Here is a 23,010-nt window from a genome sequence, read left to right as displayed (position 1 = left end):
TAAATGAGCATATTTTTATTGCTGCACGAACGTTTCGGGTGTGAGCCCTTCTTCAGGGGGCATAGGAGGCAATGGCAATCAATGTTAAGATAACACCTTGATAGTTAGGGACCATTTATCATAATCATTACAGCATCATTATCTGATTTGCTTGTAATCAGCTATTGAATTTGATGCTTGTGTAACACTGTAACACTTATAGTATTCATAAAGGTGTTATAAGCCTTATACTGTAAAGGCGTTAAACAACACTGATATCATGTAGGCAGCAAGCTATGCTATAGGCATAGCACTAAAGTCAACTTTTACCGTAATGCCTTACAGGCTACCAAGAAACTCAATTTAGTGTGTATGGAAAGATCAAATCAAATCAAATCAAATGTATTTATATAGCCCTTCTTACATCAGCTGATATATCAAAGTGCTGTACAAAAACCCAGCCTAAAAGCCTAAACAGCAAGCAATGCAGGTGTAGAAGCATGGTGGCTAGGAAAAACTCCCTAGAAAGGCCAAAACCTAGGAAGAAACCTAGAGAGTAACCAGGCTATGAGGGGTGGCCAGTCCTCTTCTGGCTGTGCTGGGTGGAGATTATAACAGAACATGGCCAAGATGTTCAAATGTTCATAAATGACCAGCATGGTCAAAAAATAATAATCACAGTAGTTGTCGAGGGTGCAACAAGTCAGCACCTCAGGAGTAAATGTCAGTTGGCTTTTCATAGCCGATCATTGAGAGTATCTCTACCGCTCCTGCTGTCTCTAGAGAGTTGAAAACAGCAGGTCTGGGACAGGTAGCACGTCCGGTGAACATGTCAGGGTTCCATAGCCGCAGGCAGAACAGTTGAAACTGGAGCAGCAGCACGGCCAGGTGGACTGGGGACAGCAAGGAGTCATCATGCCAGGTAGTCCTGAGGCATGGTCCTAGGGCTCAGGTCCTCTGAGAGAGAGAAAGAAAGAGAGAAAGAGAGAATTAGAGAGAGCATACTTAAGTTCACACAGGACACCGGATAAGACGTGTGGCTCAGTTGGTAGAGCATGGTGTTTGCAACGCCAGGGTTGTGGGTTCGATTCCCACGGGTGACCAGTATGAAAAAAAGATGTTTTATGAAATGTATGTATTCACTACTGTAAGTCACTCTGGATAAGAGCGTCTGCTAAATGACTAAAATGTAAATGTTAGACAGGAGAAATACTCCAGATAGAACAGACTGACCCTAGCCCCCCGACACATTAAATACTGGAGGCTGAGACAGGAGGGGTCAGGAGACACTGTGGCCCCATCCGATGATACCCCCGGACAGGGCCAAACAGGCAGGATATAACCCCACCCCCATAAACTACTTTATCACCTCAACAGTCATGCTGATGTAGGGCAGGCATAGAGATAGCTGGCCAATTAGTCCTTTTTATATGCATGGAGAGAAAACAGGTCTGTTTCCTTAATTTTTACATGTATAATGTGACATAATAGATTTATATCTGAATACAGGCTGGGCTACTGCTGCTTGACCCTGTGTTACCTGATAAGGTGTAACGATCGTCCAAAGGATTAGACCAAGGTGCAGCGTGGTGAGTGTTCATCTTTATTTTAAATTGGAACACTTCAACTAAATAATAAACAAATACAAACGACTATCACGTCTTGCAGGCTAAATGCGAGCAATACAAAATTAAGATCCCACAAACACAGGTGGAAAAGGTTGCCTAAGTATGGCTTCCAATCAGAGACAACGATAGACACCTGCCTCTGATTGGAAACCATACCCGGCCAAAACATAGAAAATAACACATAGAATGCCCACCCCACACCCTGACCTAACCACATAGAGAAACAAACCCTCTCTCTCAGGTCAGGGCGTGACATAAGGAGCCTTGTGTTGCATATAATCGATGGTCACTGGAGCTGTTATTACCACACACAACCATTCTGGCCTGCCTGTGGGCATTCATTCAAATTCTTGTGGAAATGATTTACATTTTGGTGGCTGTGAATGTCTTTAGCGACACATGTATCGCTTCCCTAGTAAATAAGATGAGTTGTAGAATAGGCTTCAGTTCCAACAGCTCAGTTGTTCTGTCTACTGTGTCTGACAATAGACATTTCCCAACATTTCCAAGGAGAGTTGAGTGAATTCCCAGTCCAAACCAAAAAGGGGTCATGGCATGGGTTGCTTCATCACTGCTGTGCGCGTCCCCATTGAGTCCACTTTTACTTCCAACACTTGTCAACTTCGCTTTCTCTACTGGCTGCTGAGGCAGTTTTAGTTTGAATGACATACACTAAAGGTCACTTAAATTCTAGGCTATCCGTCTGAGGCGAATAGGGGATTACATTTGCGGGCCATGCACAGTATAGCTGGACTATGCTGCTTAAGCCTCTCTCCAATATGTCATGTGGTCATGCCACTTGGACCATGTCAACTGGAATTTATCATTTTTCATTCATAAAATGAATCTGAGGGATTTGACTGATAATACAAAGATTGATCAACATGGACCTTCAGTTCAAGTTAATCAAGGCAATGAAATCAGAGGACTCCTAGTGTCACTGTGCCAGTGGTTTGGCAATATTTGGGTGTCAAAATACTTGCCTCCCAAATTGAGATGGTTGATTATAGTTTTGAGGTTCTAAATTAAAATCTATTAAAAGTATGCTAGACTATACCTAATTAGACGTAGGCTATATACTCATGATGTCTCTTTTGTTGATTACTTTTTCCGTGGCATGTAAATGAAGAGAAGCTTGTGCACGAACAGGAGGGACACAGAGCCAGAAGGAAAAGGGCTCTGATTCTGATGTGCTCATTTCACTGTTCACTGACGCCGTGACGATAAACTGGCAGGCAGCGCTGCGCAGCGGACTAGGATGCTCTGTTCTGTCGCGCGCACACTCTCCTGTCTCCTGCTTTCCACCGTCAACATGGAAGGGCTTAATTAATGCATGTGTCCCTCCTGCCCTGAAGCTAATGAATTTTAATTCGCCGTTTGAGACTGGACTTGCGTTTTTTCGGCCGCAAAAGCACTGGAATTTCCTTGTACAGAGTGGATAACACGGAGGTATCTGCCGAATAATACGTCTTCAGAAAAGGTACGTTTTTTGTTGTTGCATGGAATAGGGTCTGAAATTAGCATGTTAGCTTAGCTACACCGGGTTTTAAAGGGTTTTTGTAAATGTCGTTTGTTTTCATTATTTCTATACCAGAACAATATAACTAATTGACAGTGTCCATTTCATTTTTAAAAAACCGTATTGCCAAGTTTGTCCTTCATATTCCCTGCTATTTTGTTGAGCATATCTCAGAATAGCTTTGCGAAGACTATTTCACATTTATCATGACAATATCAATAGCCTACTGAACAAGATACCTGCTTGTCATTTGGACAGAAGTTCGGTGACTACGTTAGTATCCTTTCACAGAATTCTTTGCGCGGAATCAAACGCCGGGCAAAATACCCCAGACCGTGTCCCTAGACCGGAGCGACCGTCAGTGAGCGGTGTAACCCATTGTAACTTAGCAATAACGCCAGCTGTTTCTTCTGATCGGGAGGACTATCTGACGGCCATGCATTGCTCCATTTCTACAATGAGCGCCTAGAGCCGGGCTGTCATTTTACACCGTTTTATTTTGGGATTTGACGAAATAGGCCTACGCCTACCTCAGTGTGTTCAAGGAGAAATACGGACACGTTTGGTGAAGGGTATTGTTCAAGTGTCACGAATCGATATATATCAATGTTACTTGGACATTTATCAAATTAATATTGATGTAGCCTATTCTTCTGCATAGGATACAGTTCCATATGGACAGCAAATGAAAACAGTAAGGATGAATGACAACACTACACTTAGATTTTTTTTTACTATTTAGAACCAAAAAGGGTTATTCGTCTGTCCCCATAGGAGAAACCTTAGCATAACCCCTTTTGGTTTCAGGTAGAACCCTTTTGGGTTCTATGTAGAACCATTTCCACAGAGAGTTCTAAATGGAACCCAAAAGGGTTTTACCTGGAACCAAAAAGGGTTATCCTATGGGGATAGCTGCAGAACCCTTTTTTCTAATAGTGTAGGCTAACGTTTGGTGCTTTCTGCATTAATGTGTTTATTTTCTATGACAAAGATGATTGTAACGCTCTATCCTTATTATTCACGGAATTTGAGAGATTTTATAAGCTCTCAGGAATATTCAGGCAATATGACGTTTTTCAGCTTCTTGTTTTCTCTGCGGGGCCTAGCACTCGCAGTTCAAGGACTTACACAACTGATTTGACCAAGTGATGCATTAGAGTGACAGCTTTGAATTCACACAGCTTATCCCTGTGTTTTTGGCTCAGGCAGCATGTCATCTGTGGTGATATTTTAATATGTATGGCCGCATTTTTCAGTTTAAAATAATTTCGGATTGTTTACAAATATGACTGTGTCCCCTCTTTGTTGTGATGACATGGTCGAGTCCATCATGCAGACACATATCCTAGTCTTGTGCCTTGCTAACGTTCTTTGATAGACTAGTGCTTTAACTTTGTATCCTCATAATGCAACATTGTGTCCATTTTTATAGATGCATTTTAGCTGTATTAGCTTTGCCTGTGCGTTTCGGTTTTAACCACTCTTTTTCACTCAACTCTTTATTGTGTCCAAAAATGTAATTGATGCGCTTTACCTATTTTGAGAGGGAGATGGTTCTCTCCTTATTTTCCAATCATCAGACTCAACAGATATCCAGCATTAGCTATGCCTGTCATTTTGCTGACACTGTGAAGTGAATGATTAACAACTCTTACCATGTGTAATAAGATGATTAAAGGGTAGGTAGAATAAACGTAGCCACATGTAACATATGGATTTGCATTATTATACACATCAAAAGTCCCAATGCAAAGTTACACCACGCCTTTTCTATTTTTCGAGCTATTACATGAAATGCTGAAGTCATGTTGGAAAATGTTTTAACGGGGTGTGACGTAATATGGAGGACACACGTAGCCACATGTAACATATGGATTTGCAAGCCAGCCTATTCCCTATAATGTAAATTCCAACAGAAATAACTTCAAATGTATAACTTCAAATTCAACCAAATCGTTTGCACTCATGACTACTGGTTTCAGTTAAATTTTCAGCCAACTTACAAGCAAATACTTTATGAATTTATTGTTACAAATGAACTTGCAAGGTTTCTTGCCAACTAGCCAGCTAACATTAGCCCTACCAGCCTGCTAACGTTATGTTAGCATGGCATGAATCAGCCAGTTGCTATCAACCCCTAGCTTACAGCTACATTAAAGAAAGCCAAAGTTTTGGAAATACATAACGCCATCTAACATCAACCATCTATTAAATAATGTTTTAAAGAATGTTAGCCATATGCCGTTATCTTAGCCAGCAAGCTAGCCAGCCAGCCAGCTAATGTTAGCTGTTTAGCCAACTAAGTATTGGCCTAGTCCTCCTAGCCAACCGCCACGGTTATCAGCAAGCCAGAGCCCAACAACTGGAGACCAGCTAGAACACAACTAACACAACACAACTAAAACATAACCGCAGATCAAAAGCAGAGAGAGCAGAGACTTACATATTGATAGCTGGGGCCCAGCCGATGGTAAAACTTTGAAAAGGGTGCAGGCTGAGTTAGCTACCAAAGCGAAGGGGAGGCGGGCGCTTCACTGGTCCAAGGGAGAGTCGGTGAGGGAAATCGAATAGATATATAGCGATAAAAATCCAAAATAGATAGATTACAGATGTCAGTCAGCTAGCGCGCTAGCACTAAACCAAGGTGGAAAAAGTTGCAAAACTCCTGTAGCCTACTTCATAGAGAACATGCTAAGAAATTTGCAAAACAAAAAGGAGAACAGATGAGGTACTACACAATTAGAGCAAGCAGGTATGATTTTCTCTTTCATTTTAAGTCCACGTCAAGAAGGCACCAGAGCCTGCCGTGCAAACGGGTTCCAACTAGATAACACAGCCACAAAGTCCATGTCAAGCATGAGGATGCTAACGTTAGCCAGCTTGAACTAGCTAACGAGCTAGCATATGAACTCGGTAGCACAGAGTATATTTTCCATATGACATTGAGAAATAGTGCATTGTGGGTAGTTTAGAAGATATCTGGAAATAAGTTCATAAATATGTAATAACCAAAATACATAACTATGTTTGTAGTTATAGGTAACCAGATCGTGACTACAACTATGTTACTAAGTCTTTGACCACACTGTGTTGTTACTTTGGTGAGTAAAAACTACTCATGCTTGCTACCCTTTAATAAGGTAGATTTGATTATTGGTCTTGTCAGACAGAATTATTTAGTTATTACTGTGTTATTACAGTGTTAATAGTACTATTAATGTATTTTTACAGTGTTATTACACTCACAACCTCTAAGATAGCTCTGTGTGACTGTGTAGCTGGGCTGAAGGAGTGAGCTCATCTCATTACCCCCTGCATGGTCGTGAAGGTGACAACATTTCATAACTGACACTGACACATGCATGTCCTCCAACAGAGGACACTGACTAACGCTGCCAAGCAATTGGATGAAGATAAATGATATGAGGAAGACTAACAAAATCCTACTGCTATGTAATGCATCATTAGTGCCTAACCTATATCGCATCTAACACAGTAGCAATCATTTCAATAAGAGTTAGGTTTTGAGTTTGTCAGTGGCTTCCCTGAGATCAGTGGCATGAGGCTTGTTGGTTATTAGGAAGTAGTGGATCTGGATGGGGTAGCTGTTGAATGACAAGGGATCACTGGAGAAGTCTATTTTCATCTTTTGACAATTTATTACCTATTATTAACAATACTGAAGTTAAACGTTTGAAATCAATTATGGCTGAAATCAATTATGGCTGAAACAGTCTATCAATCATCATAGTTTCCCATTCAGGCTCCTTGTTGGGTAGACTGATTCCTGTGGAGGCCTTCCTGTAGCCTATTTATCTTCAAGTGATTCTCCCAGTGGCCATCGACATTGTTGCAGCTTCACCTGAGATGGCTGCTGTCCACTGTCTTGTGGTTCCGAATGTCAGATTGTGGGGATTGAATCGTTTCTGTCTGTGATGCTGAATCAGAAACTCCACTGTTAATGCTTGTTGTTTACCTTTTAACATTATTCACAAAGTCACCACAGTAACCTGCTACTAATGATGTTAGCTAGTGATGATCATTGATCAGTTTTATGTAAAAGTATGGATTGGTAACCACTCTTTGTTCCTTTCTATCTTTCTCAGAGGCAAATTATGCCAGCAGCACCAGAGTCCCTCCCCCTGGTGACTTGCCAGCCCATTGGTCAGACAGCTCTGTGCACCACCTCTAGCCACGCCCTCTCCCCTGGCAGATCCATGCTGCTGGACACGCCCCACAGAGCCACGCCCACACCATGAGCGCCAACGGGCCCGCCCCTGTGGCCCTGGCTACAGCCCCGGCTGCAACCCCAGTCGCCCCGCCGGTCGCAGCTCCAGTAGCTGCCCCCACGGCTGCCCCGGTCCCGGTGTCGACCGTCCCGGTGGGCGCATTGGCACAAAAGAAGCGAGCGCAGTACGCCAAAAGCAAGAAGCAGGGCAGCAACGCCAACACCAGGCCTGCCAGGGCCCTGTTCTGCCTCAAACTTAACAACCCCATACGAAGAGCCTGCATCAGCCTGGTGGAGTGGAAGTATCCTTTACAACGGACCACAGTGTGTGTGTGTGTGTGTGTGTGTGTGTGTGTGTGTGTGTGTGTGTGTGTGTGTGTGTGTGTGTGTGTGTGTGTGTGTGTGTGTGTGTGTGTGTGTGTGTGTGGAGGGGGTATGTCTGGATGTCAGTAATCTATGTCGTGTTCTTTAGTGTGTGTTGCGTTGTGTGTGATGTGTATGTGAGTACATGAGAAGAACCATCATGAGCACAGTTAGGGTCGATTCAGGGCCGTCACGAGAACTTCCACCCATGCACCAATTCCTGATTTACTTCTGAACAGTACAGTTGGCTAACTCTGAGTTGCACCTAGCCCATGCCTAACTGTAGCTGCCTAGCTTTAACTTAGCCATGTGGAGAGACTGTATCCCATCTCCATTACCCCTCAGACTCCAGTACAACTAGACGAGAGACACTGCTTCATGTTAATCTCACTGCAGCCTGTGACTCACTACCCAACACAGAATATGAAAGTGAAACAGCAAGTCAACGTTTACTTTGAATCAGTTTGTTCTAGCGTAGGTAGCATACTGCAGCAGGGAATGCAAAAACACATTATTTGACTGCTATAGCCACTGAGGTGTGAATCATTCTACACTTTGTATTTTTTCAGCGGTTCATGCTAGAGAATAGTCAACTGGAGGTCATTTATTTTTTTAACAAAGTCATTTTTTGCTGCCTCCCAAGGCACAGTGAAAGTCACCACGTCCTAAATCCGAAAATACTGGTGGGGCTTGTAATAACAGAGGGTGACTCAGTGACAAGACACAGCTGTGTGTGTGTCAGCCTCTGCTGGGACTCTGCTGCTCCAGAAGACACAGTCATCAGAACACCGTGATAACAAGGCACATTATCTCATGTTATTTAGATGGGTGCTGAATTGCAAAGTTGCATTTTGAATGTTGTTCTGACTTTTTTTGCTCCTGTAATTTCCATGTCTTTGACTAAAACTATCTGTGTTTGATGACTATACTTTGAACAGGAAGTAATCACATGTTGGCACTGTGAATATATTTATGTGATCCACTGCTTTGATGTTTTCCCCTTAACCTTCTCTTCCAGGCCATTTGATATCTTTATATTAATTGCTATATTTGCCAACTGTATGGCCTTAGCTGTGTACATCCCCTTCCCTCAGGATGACTCCAACTCCACCAACCATGACCTGGTGAGTACATTCGTATGTCAACATTACTCCTGACTCCCCTAATTAACCCCATGACCTTCGAATCCCATTGCAATACCTTTAACCTCTATTGTGCTCTGTAGGGGGAAGTTGCCCCTCGATGCTGACCACTAATGGTTAAGGTTAGGATTGGGCGAGGGGAAGCTGATCCTAGATCTGAACCTAGGGGACACTTCACCCCAGAGCCTAGAGAATTCTGTGCTTTGCTGTTTTCAGCTGCTACTCTGAATCACTGGGTTTGCTGCTGTGTACTCTGACAGTAACATCATTCATGGTGCAGATGACTTATGGTGTCATTGAAGTCTCTATGGAGGTGCTGTAGGACAGAAGATACCCTCTGTTTGTTTTCAGGTTGCTACGCTGTACCCTGCTCAGCTGTAATGGCTGTGTCTGGTTGTAGGACTAGGGGTTGTCAGGACATGTTTAAAGGGAATATATGGGCGTTCTTTTGCTGTTCAATGGTCGTATGTTATTTATGTATAATACATGTACATATCTTGCTTTGGATGTATGCTGTGTGATGTGTTGATGTGTGTACATCCTGTTTGAATATTGTTATTGTGTAACCACAGAGACTATGAGTCCAAGCTTTGGCTACATAGAGAATCATCTCCATGCTCTTTTAATTCCTACTTTGTCATGTCAAATTGTTCTTGCAGTGCACCGGAATTTCATTCAGATTATTATTTTTAGAAATCCCCATCTCTGCACCACCGCTCTCTATGCTCCCCGTGCATGTTAGTCTGACAGTGTGTCTGTGTAGGCTGATGAATTATGGGTGATGTAGTGTTCAAAGCAGTGCTTCTACAGCTGAGAGTGAGTATGAGAGTGTGTGCAAAGTCCACTGGCGAGACAACAGACATTTGGATTCGTACATGAGCAGAATTTAGCTGGAGTGCTTAATGATTCATGAAGAGATCGTATGTCTACCTGCAGAGAGAGCGGACTGCTGGATGTTCTCGTAATGTTATGTCTGAGAGAGAGAGATAGAGGGGGAGAGAGAAACAGACAGAGAGAGAGAGACAGACAGACAGGCAGGCAGGCAGGCAGACAGGCAGACAGACAGACAGACAGACAGACAGACAGACAGACAGACAGACAGACAGACAGACAGACAGACAGACAGACAGACAGACAGACAGACAGACAGACAGACAGACAGACAGACAGACAGACAGACAGACAGACAGACAGACAGACAGACAGAAGTAGGATGGTGTAAGAGTGATAGAAGGCTAGTGTTGAAGCTGTCCAGTTTTGTAAAACTCAACACAACTACTGCTTTAAAAAATGTGTGGGGTTTATACTGCAGTTATGCTGTGATTGTATGAAGACGTTCTACTGTAAGATACCAAGATGTACTACTTGAGAGGAGAAGTGTGGTGTAATGCTTGCCAATGTGACCTCCAGGAGGGTGACCCCAGGGTATTTGTTTGCACAGTGGTGCATAGGCGGAGGAAAGTAGGTCATCAGGGACAATACAGTCTGTGCTACACTATTGTGTAATCTTGGTTGGTGTTAAACTACATGTTGTTATTAGGAGGACGAAAAGTGCATCTTCTTAGTGAGGGGATTGTGATGCTCATATCAGTATGAGTATAAGGCAAAAAGGTTGTCTTGTATGTCTCAGTTGGTAAAGCATGGCGCTTGCAACGCCGGGGTTGTTAGTTCATTTCCTGCAGGGGCCACCATATGAAAATGAATAAAAGACAGATGAAATGTAACAGGGGATCTGATCTGATAGTTCTGGGGAGTAAACCAGGGCCGTATATAAAGTATGTATGGAGTTAACTATGGTTCAAGTTGACTACGTAGCATATACACTGAGTGTACAAAACATTAGGAACACTGCTCTTCCCATGAAGAATCCAGGTGAAAGCTATGATCCCTTATTGATGTCACCTGTTAAATTGACTTCAATCAGTGTAAATGAAGGGGAGGAGACAGGTTAAAGAAGGATTTTTAAGCCTTGAGACAATTAAGACATGGATTGTGTATGTGTGCCATTCAGAGGGTGAATGGGCAAGACCAAAGATCAAAGTACCTTTGAATGGGGTATGGGAGTAGGTGCCAGGCGCACCGGTTTGTGTCAACAACTGCAACTCAATATTAGGAAGGTGTTCTTAATGTTTTGTACACTCAGTGTAGGTATGTAGGCTACATTACACCTTATCTTATGTTCATATGGTAGAATGATGATTAAATCAAATAACATTTTATTAGTCACATGCGCCAAATACAACAGGTGTAGACCTTACAGTGAAATGCTTACTTACGAGCCCCTAACCAACAATGCAGTTAAAAAAAATATGAGTAAGAATAAGAAATACAAGTAACAAGTAATTAACGAACAGCAGTAAAATAACAATAGCGAGACTATACACAGGGGGTACCGGTACAGAGTTAATGTGCGAGGGCACCGGTTAGTTGAAGTAATATGTACATGTAGGTAGAGTTATTAAGGTGACTATGCATAGATGATAACAAAAGAGAGTAACAGTGGTGTAAAGGGGGGGCACTGCAAATAGTCTGGGTAGCCATTTGCCTAGACGTTCAGGAGTCTTATAGCATGGGGTAAAAGCTGTTTAGAAGCCTCTTGGACAAAACTTGGCGCTCCAGTACCGCTTGCCATGCGGTAGCAGAGAGAACAGTCTATGACTAGGGTGGCTGGAGTCATTGACAATTTTTAGGGCCTTCCTCTGGTGTAGAGGTCCTGGATGGCAGGAAGCTTGGCCCCAGTGATGTACTGGGCCGTACGCACTACCTTCTGTAGTGCCTTGTGGTCGGAGGCCGAGAAGTTTCCATACCAGGCAGTGATGCAACCAGTCAGGATGCTCTTGATGGTGCAGCTGTAGAACCTTTTGAGGATCTGAGGACCCATGCCAAAACTTTTCAGTCTCCTGAGGGGGAATAGGTTTTGTCGTGCCCTCTTCACGACTGTCTTGGTGTGCTTGGACCATGTTAGTTTGTTGGTGATGTGGACACCAAGGAACTTGAAGCTCTCAACCTGCTCCACTACAGCCCCGTCGATGAGAATGGGGCGTGCTCAGTCCTCTTTTTCCTGTAGTTCACAATCATCTCCTTTGTCTTGATCACCTTGAGGGAGAGGTTGTTGTCCTGGCACCACACGGCCAGGTCTCTGACCTCCTCCCTATAGGCTGTCTCGTTGTTGTCGGTGATCAGGCGTACCACTGTTGTGTCATTGTCAAACTTAATGATGGTGTTGGAGTCGTGCCTGGCTGTGAAGTCATGAGTGAACAGGGAGTACAGGAGGGGACTGAGCACGCACCCCTGAGGGGCCCCTGTGTTGAGGATCAGTGTGGCGGATGTGTTGTTACCTGCCCTTACCACCTGGGGGTGGCCCGTCAGGAAGTCCAGGATCCAGTTGCAGAGGGAGGTGTTTAGTCCCAGGGTCCTTGGCTTATTGATTTGCTTTGAGGACACTATGATGTCGAACGCTGAGCTGTAGTCAACGAATAGCATTCTCACATAGGTGTTCCTTTTGTCCAGGTGGGAAAGGGCAGTGTGGAGTGCAATAGAGATTGCGTCATCTGTGGATCTGTTAGGGCGGTATGCAAACTGGATTGGGTCTAGGGTTTCTGGGATAATGGTGTTGAAGAGAGCCATGACCATCCTTTCAAAGCACTTCATTGCTACAGACGTGAGTGCTACGGGTCGGTAGTCATTTAGGCAGGTTACCTTAGTGTTCTTGGCCACAAGGACTATGGTGGTCTGCTTAAAACATGTTGGTATTACAGAATCGGACAGGGAGAGGTTGAAAATGTCAGTGAAGACACTTGCCAGTTGATCAGCGCATGCTCGCGGTACATGTCCTGGTAATCCATCTGGCCCTGCGGCCTTGTGAATGTTGACCTGTTTAACCTGTTATGGCTAGGGGGCAGTATTTTCACGGCTGGATAAAAAACGTACCCAATTTAATCTGGTTACCACTCCTACCAAGTAACTAGAATATGCATATACTTATTACATATGGATGGAAAATACCCTAAAGTTTCTAAAACTGTTTGAATGGTGTCTGTGAGTATAACAGAACTCATTTGGCAGGCAAAAACCTGACAAGGTTTCAGGCAGGATGTGGCCTGTCTGACAAGGTGTCGTTCTTCTTGTCTCTGTTTATTGAAGAGTGAGGATCTTAGCTGTCCAGTGACACTTCCTACGGCTGCCATAGGGTCTCAGAAGGCGGTAAAAAGCTGAATCGTGGCTTTGCAGGCTCTGGCTGAAAAAAGTAGCGCGTTTGGGTAGTGGCTGGTTACAGTACTGTGAGACTCAGGCTCGTGCCCGCGTCGACCGAAAGCTTTGTTTACTTTCCTCTGTTTAGCTAAAAGCATATTCCCGGTCGGAATATTATCGCTTTTTTACGAGAAAAATGGCATAAAAATGGATTTTAAACAGCGGTTGACATGCTTCGAAGTACGGTAATGGAATATTTAGATTTTTTTTTGTCACGAATTGCGCCATGCGCACGACCCTGATTTACCATTTCAGATAGTGTCTGGGACGCACTAACAAAACGCCGCTATTCGGATATAACGATGGATTATTTTGGACCAAACCAACATTTGTTATTGAAGTAGCAGTCCTGGGAGTGCATTCTGACGAAGACAACAAAAGGTAATCAAACTTTTATAATAGTAAACCTGATATTGGTGAGTGCTAAACTTGCCGGGTGTCTAAATAGCTAGCCCGTGATGCCTGGGCTATGTACTTAGGATATTGCAAAATGTGCTTTCACCAAAAAGCTATTTTAAAATCGGACATATCGAGTGCATAGAGGAGTTCTGTATCTATAATTCTTAAAATAATTGTTATGCTTTTTGTGAACGTTTATCGTGAGTAATTTAGTAAATTCTTAGTGAATTCGCCGGAAGTTTGCGGGGGGTATGCTAGTTCTGAACGTCACATGCTAATGTAAAAAGCTGGTTTTTGATATAAATATGAACTTGATTGAACAAAACATGTATGTATTGTATAACATAATGTCCTAGGGTTGTCATCTGATGAAGATCATCAAAGGTTAGTGCTGCATTTAGCTGTCTTCTGGGTTTTTGTGACATTATATGCTAGCTTGAAAAATAAGTGTCTAATTATTTCTGGCTTGGTACTCTGCTGACATAATCTAATGTTTTGCTTTCGTTGTAAAGCCTTTTTGAAATCGGACAGTGTGGTTAGATAAAGGAGAGTCTTATCTTTAAAATGCTGTGAAATAGTCATATGTTTGAAAAATTGAAGTTTTTGTATTTTTGAGGAATTTGTAATTCGCGCCACGCCTATCATTGGATATTGGAGCAGGTGTTCCGCTAGCGGAACGTCTAGATGTAAGAGGTTAAAGGTCTTACTCATATCGGCTGTGGAGAGTGTGATCACACAGTCTTCCGGAACAGATGGTGCCCTCATGCATGTTTCAGTGTTATTTGCCTCCAAGCGAGCATGGAAGTAGTTTAGCTCGTCTGGTTGGCTAGTGTCACTGGGCAGCTTTCGGCTGTGCTTCCCTTTGTAGTCTGTAATGGTTTGCAAGTCCTGCTCTAGCCTTTAGCTCAGTGCGGATGTTGCATGTAATCCATGGCTTTTGGTTGGGGTGTGTACGTCACTGTGGGGAAGACTTCATCAATGCACTTATTGATGAAGCCAGTGACTGATGTGGTGTAGTCCTCAATGCCATCAGAGGAATCCCGGAACATATTCCCGTGTGTGCCAGCAAAACAGTCCTGTAGCTTAGCATCTGCTTCATCTGACCACTTTCTTATTGACCGAGTCACTGGTGCTTCCTGCTTTAGTTTTTGCTTGTAAGCAGGAATCAGGAGGATAGAATTGTGGTCAGATTTGCCAAATGGAGGGTGAGGGAGAGCTTTTTATGAGTCCCCAGCTACTTGGAGTGCCGCATCTGGGTGAGTGTTTTCCTGTTTGCTTATGGCAGAATAGAGCTCATTCATTGTGGTCTTAGTGCCAGCATCAGTCTGTGGTGGTATGTAGACAGCTACGAAAAGTACAGATGAAAACTCTCTAGGTAGATAGTGTGGTCTACAGCTTATCATGAAATACTCAAGCAAAATCTCGAGACTTCCTTAGATATCGTGCACCAGCTGTTATTTACAAAAATACATAGTCCACCGCCCCTTGTCTTACCAGACGCCGCTGATCTATCCTGCCAATACAGCGTATATCCAGCCAGCTGTATGTTGATAATGTCGTCGTTCAGCCAAGACTCCGTGAAGCATAAGATATTACAGTTTTGAATTTCCCGTTGGTAGTTTAATCTTCCACGTAGGTCATCGATTTTATTTTCTCAAGATTGCACATTTGCTAGCAGAATGGATGGAAGTGGGGGTTTGTTCAATCACCTACGAATTCTCAGAAGGCAGCCCACCCTCTGGCCCCTTTTTCTCCGCCTTCTCTTCACAGAAATCATGGGGATCTGGGCCTGTTCCTGAGAAAGTAGTACCGTAAATTCCGGACTATAAGCCGCAACTTTTTTCCCAGGCTTTGAACCTCGCGGCTTAAACAATAACGCGGCTAATATATGGATTTTTCCCGCTTTCAAAAAACACATTCTGTGACGTGCTCAGTTTTTTGGCGGCATGAAGCTTTCATTAGACCAATGAAATTGCCGAACGGGTTACGGTCAAACAACTTTTTTGTTTACTGTTTAGATTAAATCGAGCGCTCTCAAACTTCCCATCATTCTGATTACGGTAGTCATTTTGTCGCCCTCATCATGGCAAAGACATGGAGAAATGCATATGATGCAGCTTTCAAGTTGAAGGCGATTGATCTGGCTGTTGGAAAAGGAAATAGAGCTGCTGCACGGGTGCTTGGTCTTAATGAGTCGATGATAAGACGTTGGAAACAGCAGCGTGAGGAATTGACTCAGTGCAAAAAGACAACTAAAGCTTACTGCAAATTTTTTGTTACAAGCCGTGTTTCGTTAATAAAGCCTATTTATTTTTGTTACAAGCCGTGTTTCGTTAATAAAGCCTATTTATTTTTGTTACAAGCCGTGTTTCGTTAAAGCCTGTGTAAAGTTCATTTGTTTCAATGTACCGGTAGGCACCTGCGGCTTATAGACATGTGCGGCTTATTTATGTTCAAAAAAAAAATAAAAAAAAAATTCAGTGGGTGCGGCTTATATTCAGGTGCGCTTAATAGTCCGGAAATTACGGTATATCATTCGCATCGGGCTCGTCAGACTCGTTAAAGTAAAAAAAGGATTCTGCCAGTCTGTGGTGAGTAATCGCAGACCTGATGTCTAGAAGTTATTTTCGGTCATAAGAGACGGTAGCAGCAACATTATGTACAAAATAAGTTACAAACAATGGCAAGAAATGAACAAAAAAACACAATTGGTTAGGAATATGTAAAACCTCAGCCTTGTTCTACGGCGCCATCTTGGTTCAACCTCATAGGGAAACAAACTCTAGTGTCATACTAAAAGTCGACTCTATGTAATATAAATGTAGGCTTCAGTACACCTTATGTTATGTCTGTATTCTGTAGAGTTGCTATGAAGTCACTCCACAGACGTATAGCTTTCACTGTGCACAGCAACTGTGGGATGGTGGTATTGTTGTGTGAGGGAAGGATTGGGTGGGTGGGTATGTATCTAAATGGCAGCTAATGAGCAACTGCTGGGCTGACTGAAAGATCCACATGCACGCACACATATACGGAAACACACACACCCTCAACTACATCCTCATGCCTTCCCTCCCGCCTGGCCTCTGACTGCTACTTAGCCACGCATGAGAGGCCATGCTGAGGATTAGACATGTCGTTATATATATCACATATTGGACTCAGAGTACCAGGGAATCTCCCACCACCGCCTCAGCTCGGCCACCACCAGAAACTCCAGACTGTCTGCATCTTAAATGGCACCCAGTTCCCTGCATATGCACTACTTTTTATCAGAGCTCTAGTTAAAATTGTCCAGAGCCCTGGTATTGTCTTTATCCATCTACCGCACTGGCCTTTTTTACATTAATCCTCCCGTTTTTTGTTTGTTGATATTTGTCGCTAATGTGTTTATGTACTTTGGGTAGTGAATAATAGGGTTGGGCTATATTACGATAGCGTCGTCTGTCTACGATGATTGACAGCCAAATTAATTTCCCCCTTCTGGGAAAATAAAGTTGATCTGAATCTGAATCTGAATCTGAGCCATCGTCAATGGTGACCATATCGGGATGTGACAGACGATGGTTTAGTCTATTTGAATTTGACTGGCGGTGCGCAGTAAATAACGAGTCTCGCAGCGTACAGCAGGGCAGCACACAATTGACCTTCCAAGTAATTTACCTATTCATATTTGCTATATCCTTTTTTAATAAATATCTCATATACAGAACGCAATAGAGGAATGTAGGCCAGACAGAGTGGAGAATTCTACCAAAGTAGCGCAAATGTCCAGTCAGAAAATATAGTTTCTATCTCTCTGTTGGATGCTATAGATTAAACCTATGCATTTTGTTTTTTATATAATGGACACTCCATAACTATCTTGTGTCTAGCTGTTTAAAAAAAAACGTATATTCCCTTTTCTCTCCATTCAATATTCTGTGAAAATGACTTTGGCCTATACAGATGTAGGATCTTAATTTTAGCATGTTTGCTATTGCATAGAAATAATCCTGCAGCAATAGGAAATGTGAATTATGATTTTTGTAGGAGTTTATACATTTTTGTTAGGGCAAATCAAGTCTGACATTTCTTAAGTGGAAATTACAATCTTTAGAAGCCTTTTTAAACCTTTAATACACTACAAGTTTGGAATATTCTGCATTGCAGGAAAATTCTCATCAACAAAAGAGTGATCAAAGCCTAAAAACGTAAGGTAGCCAGGGGACTAATAATGAGAGAGAACAACAATATCAAAATCTAATGACAAGTTTAAGCTTATTAAGAACGAAATGATCCATGCGGGCTGGGAAAGTCCCTCCATGGGAGGTTGTAAACCAAATGGCCAATAACCTATCCTCCTACGTGTAACCTTTATTTAACTAGGCAAGTCAGTTAAGAACAAATTTTTATTTACAATGACGGCCTACACCGGCCAAACCTGGACGACCCTTGGCCAATTGTGCGCCGCCCTATGGGACTCCCAATCACGGCCGGTTGTGATACAGCCTGGATTCAAACCAGGGTATCTGAGTGATGCCTCTAGCACTGAGATGTAGTGTCTTAGACCGCTGCGCCACTCAGGAGCCCTTATTAACTCTTCTGTTCCATTTTTGCACTGACTCTATGCACACTCACAGGACTCTACACACTCACTCACACACACACACACACACACACACACACACACACACACACACACACACACACACACACACACACACACACACACACACACACACACACACACACACACACACACTGCAGGGCCCAATGCAGGCCCATATGTGGCTGGCCGGCTGAGGGCTGATGTTGGGAGAGCCATGATGGCAAGGGGATGGCACAGGGTCAGGGTGGATGGCCTAACTGTCAGAGAGGGCCAACCAGGCGAGTCCCCTGGATCCTATCTTCCTATCACGAGGCTCTAATGCCATGCAGATTAGATTCAGACAGATTCAGTGTAACTGGGTTACAGCTCCAGTCGCAGCATATACAGTAGCACAGAGAGACAGACAGACAGCGAGACACGCTGCAAATAGCATAGAAACAGACAAACAGTGAGATGAGTTCTACGGATGTCTCCCTAACACAGGGAGAGGGGTTCTACGGATGTCTCCCTAACACAGGGAGAGGGGTTCTACGGATGTCTCCCTAGCACAGGGAGAGGGGTTCTACGGCTGTCTCCCTAACACAGGGAGAGGGGTTCTACGGCTGTCTCCCTAACACAGGGAGAGGGGTTCTACGGATGTCTCCCTAACACAGGGAGAGGGGTTCTACGGATGTCTCCCTAACACAGGGAGAGGGGTTCTACGGCTGTCTCCCTAACACAGGGAGAGGGGTTCTACGGATGACTCCCTAACACAGGGAGAGGGGTTCTACGGATGTCTCCCTAACACAGGGAGAGGGGTTCTACGGATGTCTCCCTAACACAGGGAGAGGGGTTCTACAGATGTCTCCCTAACACAGGGAGAGGGGTTCTACGGATGTCTCCCTAACACAGGGAGAGGGGTTCTACGGATGTCTCCCTAACACAGGGAGAGGGGTTCTACGGCTGTCTCCCTAACACAGGGAGAGGGGTTCGACGGATGTCTCCCTAACACAGGGAGAGGGGTTCTACGGATGTCTCCCTAACACAGGGAGAGGGGTTCTACAGATGTCTCCCTAACACAGGGAGAGGGGTTCTACAGATGTCTCCCTAACACAGGGAGAGGGGTTCTACAGATGTCTCCCTAACACAGGGAGAGGTCTCACTGTACCGTTAAACTCAGTATCTTACTTTGAGCTCAGCAAGCTGACATCTTTTAAATTCAGAGAGGAGGAACATAGACTAAAGCTCTGTGGGAGAAACCAACGCTGAGCTCCTTACTGATATGTTTTGAAACAACGACTCAGAGAGGTGCAGCTGTGAGGATAAAGCATTCTGCCCGAGACTATCACTATCTAATCACACATAAATGGCATACTATTCCCTATATAGTGCACTACTTTTGGGCCAGGCCCTATGGCCCCTGTGGCTCTAGCTGAAAGAAGTGCACTGCTATACAGGGAATAGAGTGCCATTTCAGACTCGGCCATAGACTAGCTTCTGTGGATGGATGAGATGTGTGTTTAGAACAGAGTCCTATTCACTAGGAACCAAATGGAAGGAAATGTGGAGGGACCTACCTGAATTTGCCCAATAAGAAATGCTTGTTTTCACTTTCCGTTGCAAAATGTTTTGCTCCAGTGTGCAGTAATGAACACAACCCAGTGCAGTGTGCTGCAGAATCATGTTGCCCTGGTTGGGAGAGTGGGCCTCCCAGCTTGCCAGCATCGTTAGTAAAGCTTGGTTTACTGCAGCAGCAAGCAGCTCATTATAAATAGAAATCCATTTCCTCCTCAGGCAGTAAGACAAGGCTGGAGGACTGGAGTTCCACAACCACCAGGAGGCAGAAGGGAGTCCATCATAGTGCTAAATGTACACACACACACACACACACACACACACACACACACACACACACACACACACACACACACACACACACACACACACACACACAGACATGCATACCCACACACACACACACACACACACACACACACACACACACACACACACACACACACACACACAGAACATGCATACACACACACACACACACACACACACACACACACACACACACACACACACATGCACACACACACACACACACACACACACACACACACACACACACACACACACACACACACACACACACACACACACACACACACACACACACACACACACACACACACACACACACACACAGACACGCATACCCCCCCAACACACACACACACACACACACACACACAGGGCATTTCCAAAAGCACGATTCGTCATGGTCCGCCATGGTTGACCAACTTGACCTCCTGCTCTAATACAATGTAAAAAAAATCTAGTTGTTTCAATTTCATATTATTAAGTAACTGGTTCTACAGCCTTTTTTTTGTTTACTCGGTCAAAGTGTTACCTGAACTTGCCCTTTTTAGTCAGCTCCAACATGAGAAAACCGAAGCAACAATTCTTAAACTTTAACTTAAAATGGTATATTTTCGCAAATTGTCTCATATTTTCGTTCAACTCTAAATTAGATTTTGGGCATCTTACCTAAAAAAAGTATGTGGAATTAGTTACTTTTAACATAGAATGTTTTCAATGTAAATATTTTGACGTACATGATTACATTGTGAATGTTCATTTATACAGTAGTTATTATTCAACATCTCCTCACTTGGGATTTGAACTCACAACCTCTTGGTTGACAACATTTCGATTTTCCTGCTATGCCACCATGTGTGTCAATAACTGAGTTCACCTGTATTGCTACACTTTTCACTTCAATGTAAATCTCAGCTCTGTTAAAAGTACACTCAAGAAAAACTATTTTATTGATCATAGTGATTCAGGAGTACCATTAAAACAGAGTAATATAACCCACCAACATTAGACAACTATACAAAAAAAACTACAATTGCTTAAATAAGTAAATCAAATCAATGATGTGAGAATAGTCAGATGAAATGATAATTGACACAGACATGGTGGTGTAGCAGGAAGGTCAGAATGCCATGAACCAAGAGGTTGTGAGTTCAAGTCCCAGATTAGAAAATGATTTAGTAAAAGCTACTGTATAACTGTACATGCACAATGTATGTCAATGTGTATCAAATATATATGTTGAAAATCTTGCTTGTTCCTGATAACCTCCTTGTCAAACAGTTTGGAATGAGTGCTCTGAAATGATCACCCTGAAAGGCTCTAACAGACACCTTATTGAAGAACAGTCACACACACACACACACCTGTCTGAGAGAGAGTGTTGTCTCTTCTCTGCACACGCCTGTCTCCACCTGTCTGGGAAACATCCAGGGAGACATGGGGTCTGTCTACCCCATCCTTCCTGTTTTAAGGTCATTTGTGACTGCTCTCTGTAAGACTCAGTGCTCCCGGCAGGCAGCTCCTCCTGCTGAAGATAGCTGAGCAGAAAGCACCCTGGAACAATGACCTTTTCACTGTGTATATGATTCATACGTTTCAACCTTCATAGGGCAACATGCACATGGAGCATTCTGGCTGCTATCATGTTAGTGTGTGTGTCTGTATCACTGTTGTTGGACAATACTATTCACTTTAATTCACCTAACCCACAGGGGACAAAATGACACTGACTTGTGGAGACTAAATTGACCGCAGAGAAACTAGCCGAGACTGAAATGACGATACATTAGGTGAACGAATATCGTCTGAAATGACCGCAGATAAACCAATAGTCTGAAATGACTGCAGATATACCAATAGTCTGATATGACTGCAGATATCCCAATAGTCTGAAATGACCGCAGATATACCAATAGTCTGAAATGACCACAGATATACCAATAGTCTGAAATGACTGCAGATATACTAATAGTCTGAAATGACTGCAGATATACCAATAGTCTGAAATTACCACAGATAAACCAATAGTCTGAAATGACCACAGATATACTAATAGTCTGAAATGACCGCAGATAAACCAATAGTCTCAAATGACTGCAGATATACCAATAGTCTGAAATGACCGCAGATTAACCAATAGTCTGAAATGACCGCAGATATACCAATAGTCTGAAATGACCACAGATAAACCAATAGTCTGAAATGACTGCAGATATACCAATAGTCTGAAATGACCACAGATAAACCAATAGTCTGAAATGACTGCAGATATACCAATAGTCTGAAATGACCGCAGATTAACCAATAGTCTGAAATGACCGCAGATATACCAATAGTCTGAAATGACTGCAGATATACTAATAGTCTGAAATGACTGCAGATATACCAATAGTCTGAAATTACCACAGATAAACCAATAGTCTGAAATGACCACAGATATACTAATAGTCTGAAATGACCGCAGATAAACCAATAGTCTGAAATGACCGCAGATTAACCAATAGTCTGAAATGACCACAGATATACCAATAGTCTGAAATGACCACAGATATACCAATAGTCTGAAATGACCGCAGATTAACCAATAGTCTGAAATGACCACAGATATACCAATAGTCTGAAATGACCACAGATATACCAATAGTCTGAAATGACCGCAGATATACCAATAGTCTGAAATGACCGCAGATATACCAATAGTCTGAAATGACCGCAGATATACCAATAGTCTGAAGTTACCACAGATATACCAATAGTCTGAAGTTACCACAGATATACCAATAGTCTGAAGTTACCACAGATATACCAATAGTCTGAAATTACCACAGATATACCAATAGTCTGAAGTTACCACAGATATACCAATAGTCTGAAGTTACCACAGATATACTAGATCAGGACTGTTCAATGTCGGTCCTGGAGGGCCCAAACACTTCTGATTTCATCCTCTCCTTCTAATAAGGGACTGATTCAGACCTGGGACACCAGGTGAGTGCAACAAACTACCAGGTAGAAACAAAAACCAGAAGTGTTTCAGCCTTCCAGGA

General features: G+C 43.2%; 1 protein-coding gene across 11 annotated transcripts in view; it reads left to right on the top strand.

The window, feature by feature from the left end:
* Window positions 1-2,860: 2,860 nt before the first annotated feature.
* The window catches only part of cacna1da (calcium channel, voltage-dependent, L type, alpha 1D subunit, a), a 144,751-nt gene continuing 124,601 nt past the window's right edge, over window positions 2,861-23,010 (top strand). For all 11 annotated transcript variants that reach the window (XM_045705835.1, XM_014167635.2, XM_014167632.2 and 8 more), the window contains exons 1-3: window positions 2,861-3,087; window positions 7,233-7,656; window positions 8,736-8,841. In XM_045705835.1, coding sequence (XP_045561791.1) covers window positions 7,382-7,656; window positions 8,736-8,841 — 381 coding nt within the window. In that variant the 5' untranslated portion in view covers window positions 2,861-3,087; window positions 7,233-7,381. The remainder of the gene's footprint in view (window positions 3,088-7,232; window positions 7,657-8,735; window positions 8,842-23,010) is intronic.

The sequence above is a fragment of the Salmo salar genome, chromosome ssa22 (genome assembly GCF_905237065.1).
Source record: "Salmo salar chromosome ssa22, Ssal_v3.1, whole genome shotgun sequence".
Lineage (NCBI taxonomy): Eukaryota > Metazoa > Chordata > Actinopteri > Salmoniformes > Salmonidae > Salmo > Salmo salar.
This window is presented reverse-complemented; position numbering and strand designations above follow the sequence as displayed.